This window comes from Larimichthys crocea, chromosome XXIII, assembly GCF_000972845.2.
Source record: "Larimichthys crocea isolate SSNF chromosome XXIII, L_crocea_2.0, whole genome shotgun sequence".
Classification (NCBI taxonomy): Eukaryota; Metazoa; Chordata; class Actinopteri; family Sciaenidae; genus Larimichthys; species Larimichthys crocea.
The window spans coordinates 16,413,673-16,432,451 of record NC_040033.1 but is presented as its reverse complement, the minus strand read 5'-3'; the positions used below and the strand labels follow the sequence as shown (position 1 = coordinate 16,432,451).

At 38.4% G+C, this 18,779-nt stretch overlaps 2 protein-coding genes across 4 annotated transcripts in view; one reads left to right on the top strand and one right to left on the bottom strand.

Moving 5' to 3' along the window:
* Window positions 1-366: 366 nt before the first annotated feature.
* On the top strand, window positions 367-9,371 carry garem (GRB2 associated, regulator of MAPK1). 2 transcript variants are annotated; one of them, XM_010743393.3, is made up of 6 exons: window positions 367-729; window positions 1,930-2,070; window positions 2,213-2,343; window positions 2,814-4,016; window positions 5,133-5,287; window positions 5,683-9,371. In XM_010743393.3, the coding sequence occupies exons 1-6, from the start codon at window positions 609-611 to the stop codon at window positions 6,533-6,535; spliced, it is 2,604 nt and encodes an 867-aa protein (XP_010741695.2). In that variant the 5' UTR covers window positions 367-608; the 3' UTR covers window positions 6,536-9,371. The 2 variants fall into 2 exon arrangements, with proteins under 2 accessions (XP_010741695.2, XP_010741687.2); XM_010743385.3 differs by having other exon boundaries at window positions 5,680-9,371.
* Window positions 9,372-12,344: 2,973 nt separating this feature from the next.
* prkdc (protein kinase, DNA-activated, catalytic subunit) overlaps window positions 12,345-18,779 on the bottom strand; it is a 29,172-nt gene continuing 22,737 nt past the window's right edge. The window contains exons 71-86 of one of the 2 annotated variants that reach the window (XM_027274067.1): window positions 18,492-18,685; window positions 18,214-18,397; window positions 17,799-17,959; window positions 17,385-17,596; window positions 17,209-17,296; window positions 16,975-17,118; window positions 16,145-16,352; window positions 15,975-16,042; window positions 15,660-15,880; window positions 15,294-15,391; window positions 14,996-15,077; window positions 14,660-14,731; window positions 14,364-14,565; window positions 13,995-14,183; window positions 13,281-13,420; window positions 12,345-12,955 (exon numbers count right to left, since the gene is read on the bottom strand). In XM_027274067.1, coding sequence (XP_027129868.1) covers window positions 12,751-12,955; window positions 13,281-13,420; window positions 13,995-14,183; window positions 14,364-14,565; window positions 14,660-14,731; window positions 14,996-15,077; window positions 15,294-15,391; window positions 15,660-15,880; window positions 15,975-16,042; window positions 16,145-16,352; window positions 16,975-17,118; window positions 17,209-17,296; window positions 17,385-17,596; window positions 17,799-17,959; window positions 18,214-18,397; window positions 18,492-18,685 — 2,468 coding nt within the window. In that variant the 3' untranslated portion in view covers window positions 12,345-12,750. Of the gene's footprint in view, window positions 12,956-13,280; window positions 13,421-13,994; window positions 14,184-14,363; window positions 14,566-14,659; window positions 14,732-14,995; window positions 15,083-15,293; window positions 15,392-15,659; window positions 15,881-15,974; window positions 16,043-16,144; window positions 16,353-16,974; window positions 17,119-17,208; window positions 17,297-17,384; window positions 17,597-17,798; window positions 17,960-18,213; window positions 18,398-18,491; window positions 18,686-18,779 lie in introns of both variants that reach the window. The other variant, XM_019274840.2, reaches the window with a different exon arrangement.

Here is an 18,779-nt window from a genome sequence, read left to right as displayed (position 1 = left end):
CACATTAAATATTTTGATAATGTCTCTACTTTGAGATAAGCAACTGTGTTTTTGACTGATGAATGATTTACCAGGTGGAGTTTTATTTTGTAATAGGCCGTCTCAGTGCCACGCTTTACAGCGCAAAACTACAACTTCCGCCCCACACTTTCAAAAACACATCGCTTGTGAACCATTAGCAAATATCATGCACTCTACCACACAGTATCTTACTGTATATGTTAAAACCACTGAACAAATTCACCAAGAAAGCATGAATATATTAGTCTCTAGCGTCCGACCACTGTCGCTCACACTATCGTGTATACCCCAAAGTAAACAGTGCTTTTATTTTGAAAGGGAAAACACGTATTTCCGCTGTCGCTCTCGTTAACTTTAGACCAGTTGCCTTGATGCAGCCGTCGCTAGCTAAACAAACATGGCTCTGCTACATTATGAAACAGCGGACCTCAGTGATACGTAGGCGTGCGCGACGATTAATGAGAAAAGTGCCAAATGTAAAGCTGTAGATGGAGAGCTGATACGGTGTCGAGTGTGTTAGCTCAGTGTAGCTCTTTGTCACCGTGTTTACACACTGCTAGCTCTTCAGCTAATGTGAGCTAGCGAAGATGGACCTTGGAACAATGTTGTACAACAATTTAAAAGATGTTACATGGAGCACGACGTCCTTACCCTTAGATCAACTTGTCAGTGCTTATAGGTTGCCTCAAATTGCCAAGCTGGACAACGGTTGGTAACTTTCTGTCACTAACTTAAGTTTTTTTCTTTGTGGGCTGCTAAGTTGCTAGTTAGCAGCAGCTAAAGTAAACTAAGCCGCCTGTGAGACACATCAAGGTGGATTTTGTCAGGATGTCTCAGTGATTGTCAGCAAAATTAAACACAGTTTAGGCATTTTCTACTTCTGAAAGTTGCGTCTATATGTTTTGTGTCACCAAATAACCTATGCTAAGCCAGTGTTATTATAGATGTCCTCTGTTGTCACTCTGCGGCCATGTAAGTGAAGCAACTTTTGTCATAACAGCAGCAGTACTAGTTATTTCATGGCAGAGACAATAAATAAATAAAGACAAGAGTGAAACACAGTGACTGCTTGAAAATGTGTGCATAGCGTTATAAAGGACACACATGCAGGATAATGTCATTTTAGCCCAAGTGACAATTGTTGCAGGATGGACGAAGTTTGTTGTGTTTATTAAGTCAAGGTTGAAAAATCAGCCTCAGTATAATATCAGATTCATTTAAGCAAAATAGCAAAGTAACATGAAAGAAAAAAAACAGAGCAAAACTACTAATTCATGTTGGTGTATGATCGGGTCAGGGAATTTATGAAAGTTGTGCAGCAAGCATGTTTACTAAAGCATGCATGTTTGCATGAAACTCATAAAAAGAGCATGTCAGTAGTTGATTTTTAAATGTTGTTCTCTGCGTCTTTTGCCACACTCTGCTCAGCCTCTTGTGCAGAGCTGTGGTGCTGTATTGTATTTTTAAATGGCAGCGCTTGCTTTTTAGAGCAGTATGGATTAGGGCATTAGTCATTCACCATAGGATAGTGACTTGAGTGTGCTGAGTAATCCGTTGCCTTGGCCTGAGCGGAGCAGCCTGCATAGTTTGCAGTTGGTATGAAGAAGGAAACTGTAATCATGGCATTCTTCAAGATACTTACTTTAATTAAGTGGGATAATCATTTAAATTATGTCTCATTTATTTCTACTCTGCCATAATCCACCTTCTAGACAGTACTGTGTTTCATGTGTTACATGGCAGTTGTTGATGGTTTATTACGGTTAAGATTTTTGTGCAAAAGTGGCATTTAAAAGTCCTTCTGGAAGTTATGATATGTTTTGTCTATTTCACCCTGCAGTATTTCAGTATTACCTTAATTGTGAGGTATATAATGTGTGTTCTGCTTGTTGTTTCTATTTCCTACAGGTCAGTTGGTTGAAGGGCTCAGAGACAACGACTACCTCTTGATTCATTCCTGTCGTCAGTGGACGACTATTACTGCTCACAGTTTAGAGGAGGGACACTATGTCATTGGGCCCAAAATAGAGATCCCAGTGCACTATGAAGGTGAGCTACATCTGCATGGACGCTCCGTGCTCTCCGATTTGCCTGATCTTGTCTTTTGATGATTTTCAAACCTATTGCACGAACGAAGTACAACCCATGCTTTACCCTGTCAATTGCATTCATATGTGCTTTCCTATTTTAGGTCAGTTTAAGCTACTGGAGCAGGACAGAGATGTCAAGGAGCCTGTGCAGTACTTTAACAGCGTGGAGGAAGTGGCTAAAGCATTCCCTGAGAGGGTATACGTTATGGAAGAAATCACATTCAATGTTAAGGTACAACTATTCTGTTGAAGGCATTGTTAAGATTAACTGTGGATTCTGTTGTGTTAATTAAAATGAATATATCTTATTTGTACTATTCATGCTTTATTTAGAACTCTGATGTCAGCGATATCTGATGAACTAAGATTTTACAGTTCAGACTAGAAATCCTGTTAAAACTCCTAGTACAGCATATTTAATTAATTTGGGTTTATTTTGAGAATTCAGCGCTGCAAAACAGGTTCAATAACAACTTCAATTCTATTATATCATTTATAAATACAATTATACTTGTACTAAATCTTTCATAGGGTCAAATTGTTGGCTTATATTTACCAGTGACAGAATCTATACAGAAAGCAGCTGTTAATGTGCTAACCTGATGTCTACTGACAGGGTTTTTACTTCAAAATCTTAATCATGAGGTGAAAATGTTCCTTTTCCTTTTTTCATTACTTAATCCATATTTCACGTGTTTACAGATGGCCTCAGGGGAATGCAATGAAGACACTGAAGTTTACAACATTACACTAAGCACCGGTGATGAATTGACATTAATGGGTCAGGCTGAGATCCTATATGCCAAGACCTCCAAAGAAAAATCAAGATTCAACACTATTTTCAAGAAGATTGGGAAGCTAAATTCCATCAGTAAGATCGGTCGAGGCAAGATGCCTTGCTTGATCTGCATGAACCATCGCACCAATGAGAGCATTAGCCTGCCTTTCCAGTGCAAAGGTCGGTTCAGCACCTGTAGTCCACTGGAACTTCAGATGCAGGACGGTGAACACACCATCAGGAACATTGTGGAAAAAACACGTCTCCCAGTCAATGTCACAGTACCCAGTAGTCCACCCCGCAACCAGCATGACCTCCACCTCATCCGCGAGGGTCATCGCTACAAATTGGTCAACATTCAGACAAAAACAGTGGTTGTGTGCTGCATTCTGCGAAGCAACAAAATTATCCCGATCCATTTTCCCTTTCACATGGCCATGCCAAGATTTATTATTCCAGAGGAACTGCTGCAAGGAGAGTTGTGGCTTGATACAATGGTACATCGCTGGTTCTCCTTCTGCCAGGAGCAGTTTGACATAGATGACTATTCTCGAGCCGTCCGGGATGTGAGGACAGACTGGAACGACGATGGTAAGAGCCCCAAGAAAAGCAGTGGGAATGGTAGTTGCAGTGGAAGCAGCGGAGGCAGCAGCAGCACCAACGGGTGTCCCAACCACATGCAGATTCCCAGCTCTTTAACTTACGCCCGGGATGAGCTCACCCAGTCTTTTCACCGACTATCTGTGTGTGTGTATGGCAGCAACCTGCACGGTAACAGCGAGGTGAATTTGCAGGGCTGTATGACACTATGTGGAGATTGGGCTCTTCTGCCCTCTGATAGCATCCCATCAGACTCAGGAGAAAATGAACTTTTCTTCCCCGAGCTGTTGGAGAGCACAAACCAACAACCATCCCTCAACAAGTCGGATGTTCCCTATGAGGAGCTGTGGTTGGATCACTTGAGAGGTCAGATCCCAAAGCCTTCTCTAAATGAGGGGATTCGAGGGATCAACAATGGCTGTGGTACAACAGCAGCACTGTCATACCCAGTTACATGTCCTCTTGCTGCAGCAACCAGTTCAGATACGTCTCTTATTCCACCACCGGTCCCACCCAAGTCTGAAGCAGTGAGTATAATCTGTTATACTTAAAGTCCTTAAGATTTCATTCTTGGTTGATGTGGCAACACCCATGGTTACTGTGGCAACAGCAAGTACAGTTTAATGCTACAGCAAACACTCAGAGAGCAGATTCTCTGACATCTGGTGTATCAGTTTACAGTGCAGCCAAACAACTCATTTAGTAATAAATGCAGCTGTGATTCTGATTTCTGATTGTACTTTTCCACACAACAGCAGGACACAGTAAAATTGGTTACCTTGCTTTAGAATGGAAGGAGTGCAACCTGTCGCCTTGTTTCACTATTCCTATGTAAAAATTTGTTTGTGTTATGTAGCTGCATCTTTAATGAAAGGTCACAGGTGGTACTAATTGCAGTGATAAATACATACAATATAGGTTTCCTGTGGCTGCTTCGCAATGAAAGGCTCTCCATATTTCTCCATTTGAAAGATTTCAGAGTAAAGCAGCAGCAGTAGGATTGTCTAATACAACTCTGACAGTATAAGGAGTAACGGTAAACAGTGAGGCTGTTATCAGTGAGATTTCACTAGATTTCATGCATAAATAAAAATATGAATCCAATAAGTCTGAATGGCAGACTAGGGCCCTATATAGAATAGAGCCTGATACACAGATACTGCATTTTTGGGGTTGATGCAGATACAGATACTAGTGAGTAAAAAAAAGTGAAAAATATATCATAATATTTATATAAACAAACACATTTTTTTGCTTTCAAATGTGGTTGTAAAAACTTATGACAAAGGTATGTAATGAATGGAGGAGGCATGATATTTTGCATTTATTATTAGTGGCCTGAAATAGTAAACTTAGCTTGGGAATAACTATGCATACATACATACATGCATATTTTTTTATACTGCATTATATCCTGTAAAAAAAAAAAGCTTTTCATATCTAGCATATATGCTGATACTGCAGTATATATGGATATATGAGTTGGGCTCTAATATAAAGAGGTGTTTACTGAATGTAAATACTTTGAATGGCTATTTCTGATAATAAAAAGACCATAATGTAAGACAGTGTCTAACACCCTCAGTTTTACAAAACACAAAATTTGATTTGGCAGTTTCAGTGTCAGTTGATTTCTTTTCTAGGTGAAGGAAGAATGCCGTCTTTTAAATGCCCCACCAATTCCTCCACGAAGCTTGAAACAGATGCCATCAGTGCCCATCCTGTCTAAACCACGGCAGCAAGAGACTCGGTCTCCAAGTCCAACCCTCTCCTATTATTCTTCTGGTCTCCACAACATGTAAGCATTCAAGCCATTCCATAGCACTCATGTGACATCATTCTTTAAAATAACACAAGAAAAAGTGACAAAAGTGAGGATAAACCGGCTTATTTCATTTTAGAGAACTAGTTTAGAGATCTGTGTTGTCATTGTATTTTTCCCCTCTTGTTGAACTTCCCCCTGAAATCAGCCTAAATCTTTTGATCTTATCTGTACTAGATCTGTCTTTTATTGACACATTTTTCTCCAATTATGCATCAGCACTGTTTTTGTTTCTTCTTTTCTTCCCCCGCATTCTGTATCAGCTCTAAAATTTCAAGATTATTTTATTATTATTTTAAATCATACGATGAGGTCATATGATGGGTTTGATCTTGTACCAAAAAATGAATCTTATGTTTTTCCATCAGTAGTGGAGCGTGTGAGCAAGAGGCAGCAGACCCACAGGAGCACATGTGCTACCCTTGTAACTGGGGTAAGTCCAACAGCACTGAGCCAAATACTACATTACCCAGTGGCAGCCTGCCTTCAGATGGGATGTCGTCCAGGTTGTCTTGGCCAAATAACTTCAGTGGAGGAGAATCACATGGCATGGATGAATTTCTGCCAGTGAGCTGTCGAAGCTACTACAGTTACCCCAGAAAGAGATCCCCGAGCACCCCAAAAACCTGTACGTCCAGCCTTGTTGACTTCGATGGCCGAGAACATGCACACTGCAGTAAGGACTTCGGGCTGCAGAAAGCTTCTCTGAATCAGTTTTGCACCAAATCTTCAAGTTACAATTCAGAAATGTACAGAGACAAGCCAATAGAGGAATCTAACGCAAAGCAGAGCCTCTCTTGCCCCATCTTGCCACCGAGAACACCAAAATCAAATGCCATAAAAATGTGCACAGATTTACTGTCAGGATCAATTTGCGGCAGCGAGCAAGAGACTTCAGATTGCTCACTTGCTCAACATGAGCAGGGCACAAAAGAGATATATTCCATCTCTAACTCATTAACCCTTAACTGTCCATCCCTGTCTCCCACTGCACAGTGGCAGCCCCCATCTAATCTGGCTGGTCTTTCTATTGAAGAGGTGTCCAAATCTCTAAGGTTTATTGGCCTGCCAGATGACATCGTTTCTCTTTTTGTGTCTGAGAAGATTGACGGGAATTTACTCCTGCAGCTCACTGAGGAGATTTTGTCTGAGGACTTCAAGCTAAGCAAACTGCAGGTGAAGAAACTCATGCAGTTCATAAATGGGTGGAGACCCAAGATATAACTAAACAGTATATGACACTAAATCCTGTTATAACGCAGAGAAGATCATGCCTTCAGTATATATGCTATGCACACCAAGCCACAAAGAGTTTCTTTTTGTATAATATGAATTTATTTCCTTGTTACTACATTGTGGGGAAGATAGTTGGATAAGATTTCCCAGCCTACTTAAGTCTGTGACTGCTATTTACTAACTAAATGGAATCATTCGGCACTTTCACGAAGACATTTTCATGTCAGCTACTTAGTACTTTTTGACCCTTTTTTTTGAAGCCTATGAGTGTTCATGTTGTCCTAATAGATAACAACATATTTAATGGAAAACCTTGACCTGATGAGGGACAGGGAAACATAATTAAGAGATCTGCTTTATGAAGACACGTATGACTCTGTTCTTAAAACATTGTGCTAGTTCTAGGATTTTTAAAAGAGCACAACCGAATGGTGGGCTATAGTAAATGTTGCTTATTTGCCACATGAAAAAGCGAATTGATTTTAAAGTGGATACACAGTTGGAAATTTTGGTAATCCGAAACATTTTGGTATTTTATATATTTTTATTTTAGTAATTACAAGCGAATGTGTCAAGCATACAGTTATTATGGAGTTAGTGACATACGATATACGCACTGCTTTTCAACTCTTCGTTTTCACGAGGTAAAGGGATGGAGAATGTTGCGGCGAGTTCTTTTCTATATCTGCAATTTAAGTCGAGGCCAGTCAACTGCTAACAGTATAACGGTATTAAGATAAAAAGTTAAAAATCCACTCCTCTGAGCTCTTCCTAAGTTTTAAGCTTAGTGAACAAATCAAGAAACAGTCAGTCTCTGAGCCTGTGTTATCATACTGATGTACAGATGAAAGAATTGAAAAAATGAGACAGGAGTTGTGACATTACTGAATATGATTTGATTTTATAGCTCTTTATAGATAATAAAATCCTTTTTGGGGACAGACTTGTTGGATAAAACCAGAAGGAACAGCTTTGAATGTAAATAGAGAAGTAGCCATCTGTGCATCAATCTGATAATGAGGTAAGAGTGTCGGTTTACTTTAGTAAACTTCAGTTTCAGAAGATTGATTGTTGCTTTTAAGCCATCTGAGCGATGTTGGCCATCACAAGTCATATCTGTATTCTTGGTGTGATATTCTATCTTGTGGAACTACGCTTTCAAGAGTGACTCCAGTCAAATGTTTAACATGGTCCCTGTTGTGCAACATGTCGTATTTGTCAACTCTACTTATGCAAGATTTTATTTCTGCTTGATGCTTTTATCTAAATTTGAATTCAACTATATTACTACTTTAACCTTAATGTCTGTTTAAAAAAAAAAGAAGTTATATGTGAAAAAGACTGACTGGGGCCTAACAAAGTGATGTCCCTACTTCAAAACTAACATGGAAATAACAAACAGACATAATGGACCATGACGTTCTACATAAAATGCAAATTATGCATCATGCACTTTGGTAGATATCAGCTTAATTAACTGCAGTTAAGGTTAATAAATAAAAACCTATAGAAGAAGATTGTCTATGTTGAGAATGCACTACATGCTTTTTCAAAACTAAAATGGTACTTCTCCTTTGTTCTCATTGTCTGTATTGTGTGTGTCTGTAATCCAAGAAACAAGTAAAAGAAAGTTTTTCTGCGCCTTAACCCAGTGTCCTTAAAATATATATTTCATTTTTGACTAAATATTTTCATTTAGTCTACATTAACATCAGGGAAAGATGTGATGTGTGTGTCTCCGAGACCTTGAGAGGCATGTAGACTAAAAGTGAAAATGATCTGCGAAAATGAAATATCGGTTTATATTGGTACCAAACAGTTTTTTTATCGCCTAGATTCATATTTATTTATGCAGCTATTTAACTCATTTAACATAATTTGAAAAAATTTAGAAAAGTTATTGTCAGACTGTTCGTGTGGCTGATATATGAAGGTGCCTCAGTAACAACAGCCTTTCTACAACGCAGGTCTGATCTGTTGACAAACAGCAGTTTTCCCCTGACACTTTTTGCAGTGGGGTGTTACATATTTTACTTGATTTTTTTTATTGTAAGTGCAAATTTCATGTAATTTTTTTTATAGAAAGTGATTACTAATGTTGAAATTTTTTTTGAGAAGAAAAAAGCTTATGTTCAAATGTTCTGTTAAAAAAAAAAAATCTGTATAACTTGGGTTCTACTTGGGTTCATAAACCTCATCATTAAATAAATACTTAGTCATGGGGAAAAAAACCCAACAACAATCCTGCAGCCTCAGTCACACTACATGGTCAGTGACCAAAAAATAGCATTAATAATTTTCCAGATTTCCTTGTAACTTTGTTACAGTATCCACATTTTCTATGAAGAATGACGTGTCCCTTGATGTTATTATCCTATGCAATAGTCATGGCACTGCAAAGAAACCAAGGGAAAGAACAACTAAGCAATGAAGTGACAATAAAAGGCAATGGAGTATTATGTGTATTGAAATTGCCACAGTGTTAACTTCAGAGGAATGAAAAATCATACATGCCAAAGGAATTCTTACAAGTCAGTAACTGTGAACACACTACAACAACTAACCCAGTCCCAGAAGTACACTAACATCAAGCATTTAATACAAAGGGTATTCCATCTTGTTCATTTCTGTCAACTCCGACTGACACCTACATAATGTGTTGCCATTTTTGTGCAAAAAGGAGAGAAATGACTATAACACTGGGTGTGATAGCATCTGGAACAGTATTGGTCAGCATTACAAAACTGAGTTATAGACAGTTATCTTACTCAACTATTGTTTCCTTATTTTTGATTATGTAATCTATTAAAAATGGATTAACTGATGTTTGTGTGTGTGTTTTTTTTAAACCAAGCAGCAGTTCAGCACTGTTAATATGACATTAGGAATTAGCTGAAGACTTCACATTGCACAACAATGTCAAACAAAACCTGGATGATGATGATCTGTACTTCAGCAGCAACATATAATGGGTGATGAAAATTAGTCGATAAGGACGTTAAAGTCAGTCTTCTACAGAGTATTTGTGTGTATTATCATAAACAAAACCAGCTAACAGTTTTGTTGTAGGAATAAGTTTTCATTATTCTAAGCAAAAATATTGATGGTTCCAGCTAAATATGACTATTAGCTGCTTTTCTTTGTCCTAACATAGTGAGTTGAATATCTCTGGGTCCTGAAGTCATTTCTTGCAGTTTTCTTTTGTTTTATACACCAAACCTGTAACTGAAGTAATTGACTATTCAAATTCATTCACTGATAATGAAAATTAGTTGCAGCCCTACTAGATTTAGTTCTAAGCTGTTCTCTATCTGTACATCATCTCTTTTTAGATTGATTCCTCTAATACTATAAAGATTTGATATTAGCCCTAATGATATTACAAAATCACTCAAGAAATTGCATCAAGGTTTGCTGGGTTTCTAAAGTATTATAGGAACTAGTAAATGCTTTGTCAGTTCTGCTTTTGTAAAGCATTGCAGCTGTTGTTTCCTGCCTTGCATCAATCAGGTTAACATCTTACAGTTCAAACAGTAACAGCAGTTCTGCTTTTTTTGACTCAAGTGGTTTTTATTTGCAGCCCTAAGTAATATGAACACAATTTGTTCCTGTTTGACAACAGTGTTTAAATATTTTTGTAAATGCTTAACCTAAAACAAAAGAGCTAACTTTATATATTATATAAGTTGAATTATTTCACAGATATGGAAAAACTAATTCTACAAATTTGGAAAGTTTGTCCATTCCTCACCACCTAACTCCCATGTCTTAATTGGGAAATGTGTTTCTTGGGAAATACATAATCTTAATTAAAAGTGATGAAGAGATAATAGGAGTAGAGCCGTGCACCAAAGAAAACTGTGGGCAAAATAGCAAATGTATTATTGTGCCAGGCACTTTCATAGCTATTTGTAAGTGTGAGTACCCGTACTATGGTGAGCACTGTGAAATGAACTTTGAGTTACAAGAGAGACCTTCAGAACAGCAGGTCAGTGTCCCCTGCCAACCGTAGATCTCAGAAAAGCACCTCTCAACTCTCTCCTAATGGTGGATCTCAACAGTGAGCTTCACAACACTTGTCCAGCAGTAGATCTCAGCAAAATACCTCACAACGCTCTTCTAGTACGAGCGCCACACAACGTACTTCTAACCGTAGATTTCGGAAGAGCAGCTCACAGTGCTCCTTGAGCAATAAATCTCTGAAAAGGGCCTTACGACGCACTGTTAAATCTCCTTAGAGGGCGTCACAATGCTCTGCAAAAAGGCTGGGTAAGATGATTTATAGTACGCAGTGTGTATAAAACTAGTGAATTTTTGTGTACAACTATACTAGCAGCTCTGTTAGGCTGTACTTGCAATGCTTTTGACCTGAATGCATCACAGCATTACAAATACAATGTTGATCTTGCTAATGCTCACCATTTCAATTTTAAAAAGGTAACACACGGTTAATGATTAATGTGACGATGTATTAACACATTTGAGTGACCTATGTTGATGTCATTAGCTATCGTCTGTCCAAAATAAGTTTGTAGCTTTGAGCCTTGAGTTATCATAAAAATGTATATCAATGTAAAATTGCTTAATTAAATGCTTTAAAAATAAGGTTAAAATTATTTGCTGTAATAAAAAAAATAAAGGATTTGCTTGAATTACAGTGGACATGTCAGTTTGTTGCATTTTGTAAAGTCTAGAGTATGTGAAAATGTTGTTATTAAGTTATTGAGGGATTGGATTGGATAGGTGACTGAATGATGGAAACCCACTGTGACTAAACTAGTGACTTCTACTGGTTGGTCTGGGTGCCTGCATGCAAGAGGGTGTGATGTGGGAGCCAGACTATGAATCTCCATGCTGAGTCACTCTCCCAGAGAGGTTGGTGCACCAACATGTACATACTAAGCATTTGGATGGTCAGTCCATGAGTGGATTATGTTGAAGTTCTAGGAATATTTTGGTACTTTTTTGCAGCATTAATAGACAATGAACAATAGACCTTGTCTTGTTCATACCACTACTGGACACATGGGATCAAGGATGCCTACAGCATTATTGTCTGTGCAACAAGGACAAAAAATTACTGTGCAACACTCTGATAAAATGTGTAATAGCAGGCCTATTTTCAACAATGTCAGCATTAAATAAATTGAAATTCTGAACAGTTGAACAGTTTTAACACAGGCTAACATGCTGATGTATAGCAAGGAATATTTACCATATTCACTATAGTAGTTCAGCATGTCTAACATATGCTGATAGTAAATAGTGGAACAAATTGTACAAATTGACATGATGCCACTTGTTGAATTGTTAAAGGATCAACTATTACAATTAATCCTGTAATGAACATAAATATCTGTTCCAAAATCCACAACAACCAAATGGTTATTTAGAGTAGTAGTAGTAGTAGTAGTAGTAGTAGTAGTAGTAGTATTTTGCTACAAAACTGTCATCAAATCATTGAACCGCTAAAGGAAATACCCAGTGATCATCAAATTCATTATGATTAATCCTCTGTGGACTATAACGGTCTGTATAAATGTTTAAGGCAATTTGATCAATAGTTGCTGAGCTATTTAATTGTTGACCAAGATAGTGGCCATCCCTTGAGAAACTTATGAGGCTAAAAACTGATTAAGGGTTGTTGTGGTTTTTATGTCAAGTAAGTATGTATAAGTAAGTCAAGTTGTGTTTCAAGTGATGACATTTGAAATAATGATTTGTGTGAGTTTGCAGTATCAATCAGTTGAGATAGATGACCAAAATGATCATATATTTTATATATCCGCCTCTCAAGGAACTTTAACATTTTTTTATTTTTTTATTTTAAACTGAAGTCAGAAGACATAGAATTATGTCATGATAGGTTTTCTTCAAACAGAACTGAAGTGCAATAAATGGCCAACATTATGATACAGTACGGTTACATTTGTTTTAAACAAGGATCTTACAATATTACAATTCCCAAATTCCATTCTTTTTTCAAGGTTACTTGATTTTTTGGTCAAGTATGAGATAATATGCTGATCCTGCCGTACAAACTCTGCCATAACACAATACATGAGAATTATTTTACATGGCTACAAAAGAGGAAACATTTAAAATTACAGGGATCTGTATGACCCATGGCTGTTAACCTATGATAAGATTTGCTTCCCAATTATTGTGAATGACTATTCCGAAATACTTTACAACTCAGTGAATCAGAACCATGGTTCCCAGCCCGCCCAAACTCTGCCAAGCACATTTGGGTCCATGGCTTGGTCAAGCAGACAGTCCACCTGCTTCTCCACTGACAAGCCTGCAGCTGGTAGCTTAGCACGAATGTTGTGCTCCTCAGTCCCCAAGGCCACAGCCTGCATTCCTGAGAAGGCACTGTCTTTCTCGAAGCCCAGCTTCAGCTCCTCACTGACAAAATAAAGCAACAACTCATCAGACACAAGGAAACTTCAGGGTCGAAATGATATCTGTATTTAGACCTGTCATATTGGATTGCGATATGTGACAGATTATTTTGTTTCTAGTATACATAAATACCATGTTGAATTGGATAAAATTGTAACAACTGGTCCAGTATTAGGTTTTCCAAAGACGGCCAATGTAACAATGTGTAACTGTTTAATATTGTAAATTAACAAGCTTATACAGTATCCAACTTTAATTTAAAAACCCTCAGTGTTACTTTATATAAATCTGATTGTTGGGTCTGCCATATTATGATTTTATGATATACCTGGTTATAGCAGCTGGATTTGCTCCCTCTAGTTTTCTTCTGGCAAAGTTCACCTTCTGTAAGGGATACCAGTTGATTTCTTTGGTGTTTACATCTTTAGTCCATGTGCCTCCTTTCTTCAGCTGTTTCAGCTCAAAGTTCTGTGTAATAGAAATTAAAAGTGTAATTTGTACTGCAGTTTACACTGTTGACTGTGTAGAAAAATAATAAAAAAAAAGCAAAGTACAACGAAAAAAATAATTTTAGATTTCATCCCATTTACTGACATTCGCCTCAATTCATCTATTTTCTGATGCTTATCTGAGGCCTGGTCGCAGTGAGCAGTTCTTGCTTTGGGGACCCGGGGAGATCCCGGGGTATTCCCAAGCCAGATGAGATCTCAGTAGCATGTTTTGGAATTCCTTTAGAGTCTCCTACCAGTTGGACGTACCCATAAAACCAACTCCAAAGAAAGGCGGACAGAAGGATCTTGTTCGGATACCAAAACCACCTCAACTGGCTTTTTCCAACATGTAGGAGTAGAGGCTTTGGATGTCTGAGCTTCTTAACTCATCTCTAAGGGTGAGCCCAGACACCCTGAGCAGGAAACACATTTCTGATGCTTGTATCTGTTATCTCAGACATTAGTTGCTGGTTGCTGTTGTGTGTCCTTGCCTTCTTAATATACAGTTCACTTTACAAATGAAATATCATTGTAAGAGGAGTGATGGGTACCTTCCAGTCCAGTGAGGGCTCTTTGACAAACACATCCATGGTGTTTAGCAAAAGGTCTGGCTCAGCACTGTAAGCTCGGAGGGAGTGGACCATGACACTCTGGATCAAGCCCGATTCCTTCAAGGGTTGCATTAGATTCACAAACTGTTGGGTCAGTCGGAAAGGCATGAGCTCAGGCACAGGGAGGAACTGTGAGGACAAGATCGCAGAGGAAATTATTTATACGAGAAATGGTTGTGTCTCTTGCAACAAGGTGGTGTTCACATTTATATAGCTGGACACATTGACACCTGAGAACTACAGAGCCAAACCATTTAGCCACGCTACCAGTACATCTATTGTGCCTCCAGTATAACAAGTATGACTAACCTGTGTGGCTGAGCCGAATGCATGACCAAAGTCAATGCCAATCATGCCCCCTGTTTCCATGTTGATCATGAAGTTGGAGAGATGGCGATCTCCAATACCTAGAATCCAATGGCTCACACACAGCAAGGCATGAGAGCTGATGAAGTGGGAGCGCAAGGAAAGAAAGGCCTCAGGACTGTTGCACATCTTCAGAAAAGCTCTCCTACAAATTGAAAGAAAAAGAGAAGAAAACGGTTCAGTCCATGTGTTGACCTTCATGAGCTGCTTCATTACACGGATAAAGAGCGTCAGCTTACTTCAGGAGGTCACTGGGCACACGCTGCAACATTTTCGAAAAGGTGCTGACTGTCTCAGCACGTTTGGCTTTCCTGGTTAAAAAAAAAAAAAAAAAAAAAAGTAGCTCATTGCTATTATTTCTATTATTCAATTTTTGCAAAAACAACGACAATATTTCCACTGTGACATTGTCAGAAAAAAACAAAACAACAATGAAATGATGAAAAAGGTGTTTTCAGATTAAAAGATCGGTAAATAGTAAATTACTATCAACTAAATTTAGCTTAAACAGTTTCATAATTACTAGCGGTATCCAGTTTTTTTAGAAACAAAAATGAAACATTCAGTAAACTTACTCGTAAGCCAGACCATATAATCTGACACCATGTGCTTTTGAATTTGTAGCAAAGGATGAGAGCCATTTATTGTAGACTTCAGCTGACCTTTAAGAGAAAGAGCATAATACAAAGTACAATACAGTATTTTGATTTTATTTTTAAAAAACCTAAACCTTTCAAATTCAGAACAACTGATAAAATGATTTCCCTTTGATGTGACAAAAAAGGCATTTTTAATTGCTATAAAGATGACATTTCAATTTCGTCGCTGGACATTAGGCTGGCATCTAAGTCATTAAGAGTGAAATGTATATACTGTACCCCTCTGTCCTTTGCTTTTCCTGTTCATTCATTGTGCTATACAGGAACTCTTTCAGAGTACAGGTATTTTCCATCCATTCAATTAGCCCAATTCTGTAAAGACAGTGAAAGAAGTACATTCAGTTTTTCTTCATAAAATTACTAAAGTATTTTGTAGAGCAGCATGCAGAGTGTCAGTGTTATGGCATCCACATAGTTCTCAATAAATAATTTAATTCATAAACATAATAAAATCATTATTGTAAAATAGATTTGTTTTATGTAGTTCTCCTTCTACCATTAATGAGTGTAATCAGTACGTGCATTACGTTTAACTTGAAAGACGCAATGATGGATGGAAGAAAAAAATTAAGCCCAGTACCTTGTGTTAATAGGAATAACTTGATAGGTGCGCAGCTGCAAGCATCTGTGCGAGCAGGCAGCGTCATGACTCAGCAAAATGTTCATGACAGCAAAGAGCTGCTCAATGCGCTGGTCCTGACGGAGGTCTTCCCCACCCTTTACTAGAAAGGGGTGGTCACGTTCATCATCCCCACGAATGATCAGACGTTTGGGGCGTCGAATGGAGGACATCACCTTTACCTGCGGGGCATAGATTCACACAAATACGCTGACCAGCAAACACTTTTAGGACATTTACATTATTATTTTACAGTAAATGACAATAAAAGCATACCCTTTCATCAAAGCCTGTTATCTTCGCATGATACTCAGGCAAAGGTTTAGATCTGCCATCATACTGTCCTACAAAAGGATCGAAAAGATCATCAGTGGACAGAAATGTATGTCTCCTAAGTCAGGCGTTCCAAACAAACCAACCACATGTAGCGTTTCAGCTGTACTGACCTGGAATTTCCAGCTCATTGCCGAATGCGTCTGCTTTGAATCCACTCAGCCAGGGTGAGTATTCCTTCAAGTTCCCTGGTTCCTTCTGAAATCCACGCATGGATGCTACCAGTTCTTCGACCTGCCGCACAAAGCTTTTGTCTTTTCTCTTCTCGAACAGCTTGCTGCCTTTAGGTCCAAGCTGTTTCTCCACCTCTTTGGCAAATTTCTGTTAAATACAAAGAAATAAAGCAATAAACACCATTATAACAGAGCTGTAATTGATCCAGAGTTTGCACATGTAACATCAAAGAAACAACTGAGAGAACTGTGACTATGTAGTTTAAATAAAACTGAGGAAGACTGTTCATCATAAAACTACACCAGGCAGTGTATGCAATGTTCTTCATCTTCATACTGTACTGCATATTGTTGAGGCATCACTGTATTCAAATCTTGTGACAGCAATTAAAGCATTTTAGCTGACAAGCTAATATACTGAGTTACATTTTTGACATATACTCGACATTTTCTCAATTTCTGAGACTCATAGTCTTGAGGAAAAAAAACTTTTGGCATCGAACTGATGCATTTCAGGTTTGAAACAGTGAAAATGAAATGAAACTGAAGAACTGAGTAGTTTGCGTATAAAAACATAGCCGAAAAGACAAAAAAATAACAACAAGCGTACAGACACAAACATACAGAAACACAAACTTCAATAAAAAAAAAACTAAATTATCAACTGATACCCTGCAGATTTACCATTTGAAGTTTTATGAAAAGAATGTAAGGTGCCTATAATTAGCTTTGCTAAACAAATGATAAAAAGATTTAGGAAGTCTACAAACTTGGATAAATTTCTTGCGGAACATTCCATGACCGTCTGTGTTACGGTCCCCAAGTGAAGAGTACATCTCTTCATACATGTTGCTCATTTGTTTCTTGTCAAAGCTTGGTTTGTCCAACTCATTCTTCACACCATCCCACCAATCCTGTGTGGAACAAATGACAATAATCAATGACGGAAAAACAAAATGAGTAGGTGGCAACTCCATTAATTCATATTGAACATTTAGCGTTACCTTAAAAATCATTTCAGGGTTTGTAAGCTGCTGTAGTGCATCCACAAAGTTCTTCACAGCTCCCCCCTGATCCAGCATACTCCTGAGCCTGTTGACACAAACACAAGATCTCAGAAAAAGCAAAAGGGATCCATCTGATTTTTCCTTTCTTCCCCCAGAAAAAAGCAGCAGTTTACCTGTTGACAAATTCCTGCTGCTGGTGTCCTATTGCAGAGTCTTCAAACTGGTAACTCTCACTGCTGATCATTAGAGCGTAAACCAGTGCTTGAGGGTAGCACTGTGCTATCTGCCTAATGCAGTGCTGTACTGCCACAGCTTCTGGCTTATCCAACAGGGCGACCATTTGACTGATCCAGCCAATCAGCATCCAGCATGGAACTGACATCATCTACGCGTGGAAAGATAGTACTGTCACTGTTTACAATTAAATCGCACATACAGGATACGGCATCAACTCAAAAGAATTGTTATAAATTATAGCCAAATATATTTTGAGTAAACATTTGATAGACAAATCTTTACATAACATCACTAGAATAATATTAGTGTGGGTTTACTCTCCACTGCATCCCTGGTCTTAACACGCGTACCTCTTTCGTCATGAGGTCCAGTGTCTCAGAGGGGTACGACTCGATGATCTGCAGCAGACGTGGGAACTTAAGACGAGCTTCCTCTGAGTTCATCTTCAGTGCTTTCAGCATGCTCTCCACTACATGAACAGGTAGTGCCAACAGGTCTGGAAATTGGCTTTCTGTAACAAAACACAAAAACATAGGGAATTACTGGTTGATGGAGGAAATCAGGGTTATAGCGACAGACATTCCACCTTATTTTATCAATAAAAACCTGATGAACTCCTCGACAATAAGTGTACCATTATTTCATGTAAGAAGTGTATGTTTTAGAACTGTGGCAACAGGCTGTTGTTTTAACAATTACTACCTCCAGCATTAAATCACTTGTAAAATCAACAAAGGCAAACAATTCGTCAGTATTATCACTCGCCAGTATCACTCTGCTCCTCTTCTCTCAGTCGTTTGTCGCAGAAGTTAGCCAAAGTCATGTATGTCTCAGTGATGCTGCTGCTTTCCACACACTCCGGAGAATAAGACTGAAGCTCTTCATCGGCCTTTCTGGTAGCTTCACACAGCAACTTCAGTGCTTGTAACTGCAGCCCCACTTCCACTTTCTGCAGAGTAAATAGTTCTCAGTGAATAAATGCCTTAAACTCATACAGTTTGATTAAGTTTGAAAATAATACAAACAATATATAAGTAGAGTACCTTTGGATCGTCACTGGGCCAAGCAGTTCCAGAAAGCTTCACTACTCTCTGTGCTTTTTCAGCTTCAATAGTTCCCAGGACTGAGGGGCTTCTGCTTACAGCTGTGGCCAGGATGTCGAAAGACATACCCTCGAGTATTTTTTGGAATCTGAATACTTTAGCTGTGGCACTCTGACAGTCATCCTGAAGATCCTCTACAGAGAGAAAAGACCTGACATGAAACGTATGCAGTTCTGGTTGAGATTTTCTCCAAATGTACTTCTTGATTTGTTCTGTTTGCGCCATAAA

Excerpts from the sequence above, each read along its gene's own strand:
- garem (XM_010743385.3), top strand. The coding sequence starts at position 609 with ATGGACCTTGGAACAATGTTGTACAACAATTTAAAAGATGTTACATGG. Across the intron at positions 730-1,929 it reads AATTGCCAAGCTGGACAACG|GTCAGTTGGTTGAAGGGCTC; the intron begins GTTGGTAACTTT and ends TATTTCCTACAG. Across the intron at positions 2,071-2,212 it reads GATCCCAGTGCACTATGAAG|GTCAGTTTAAGCTACTGGAG; the intron begins GTGAGCTACATC and ends TTCCTATTTTAG.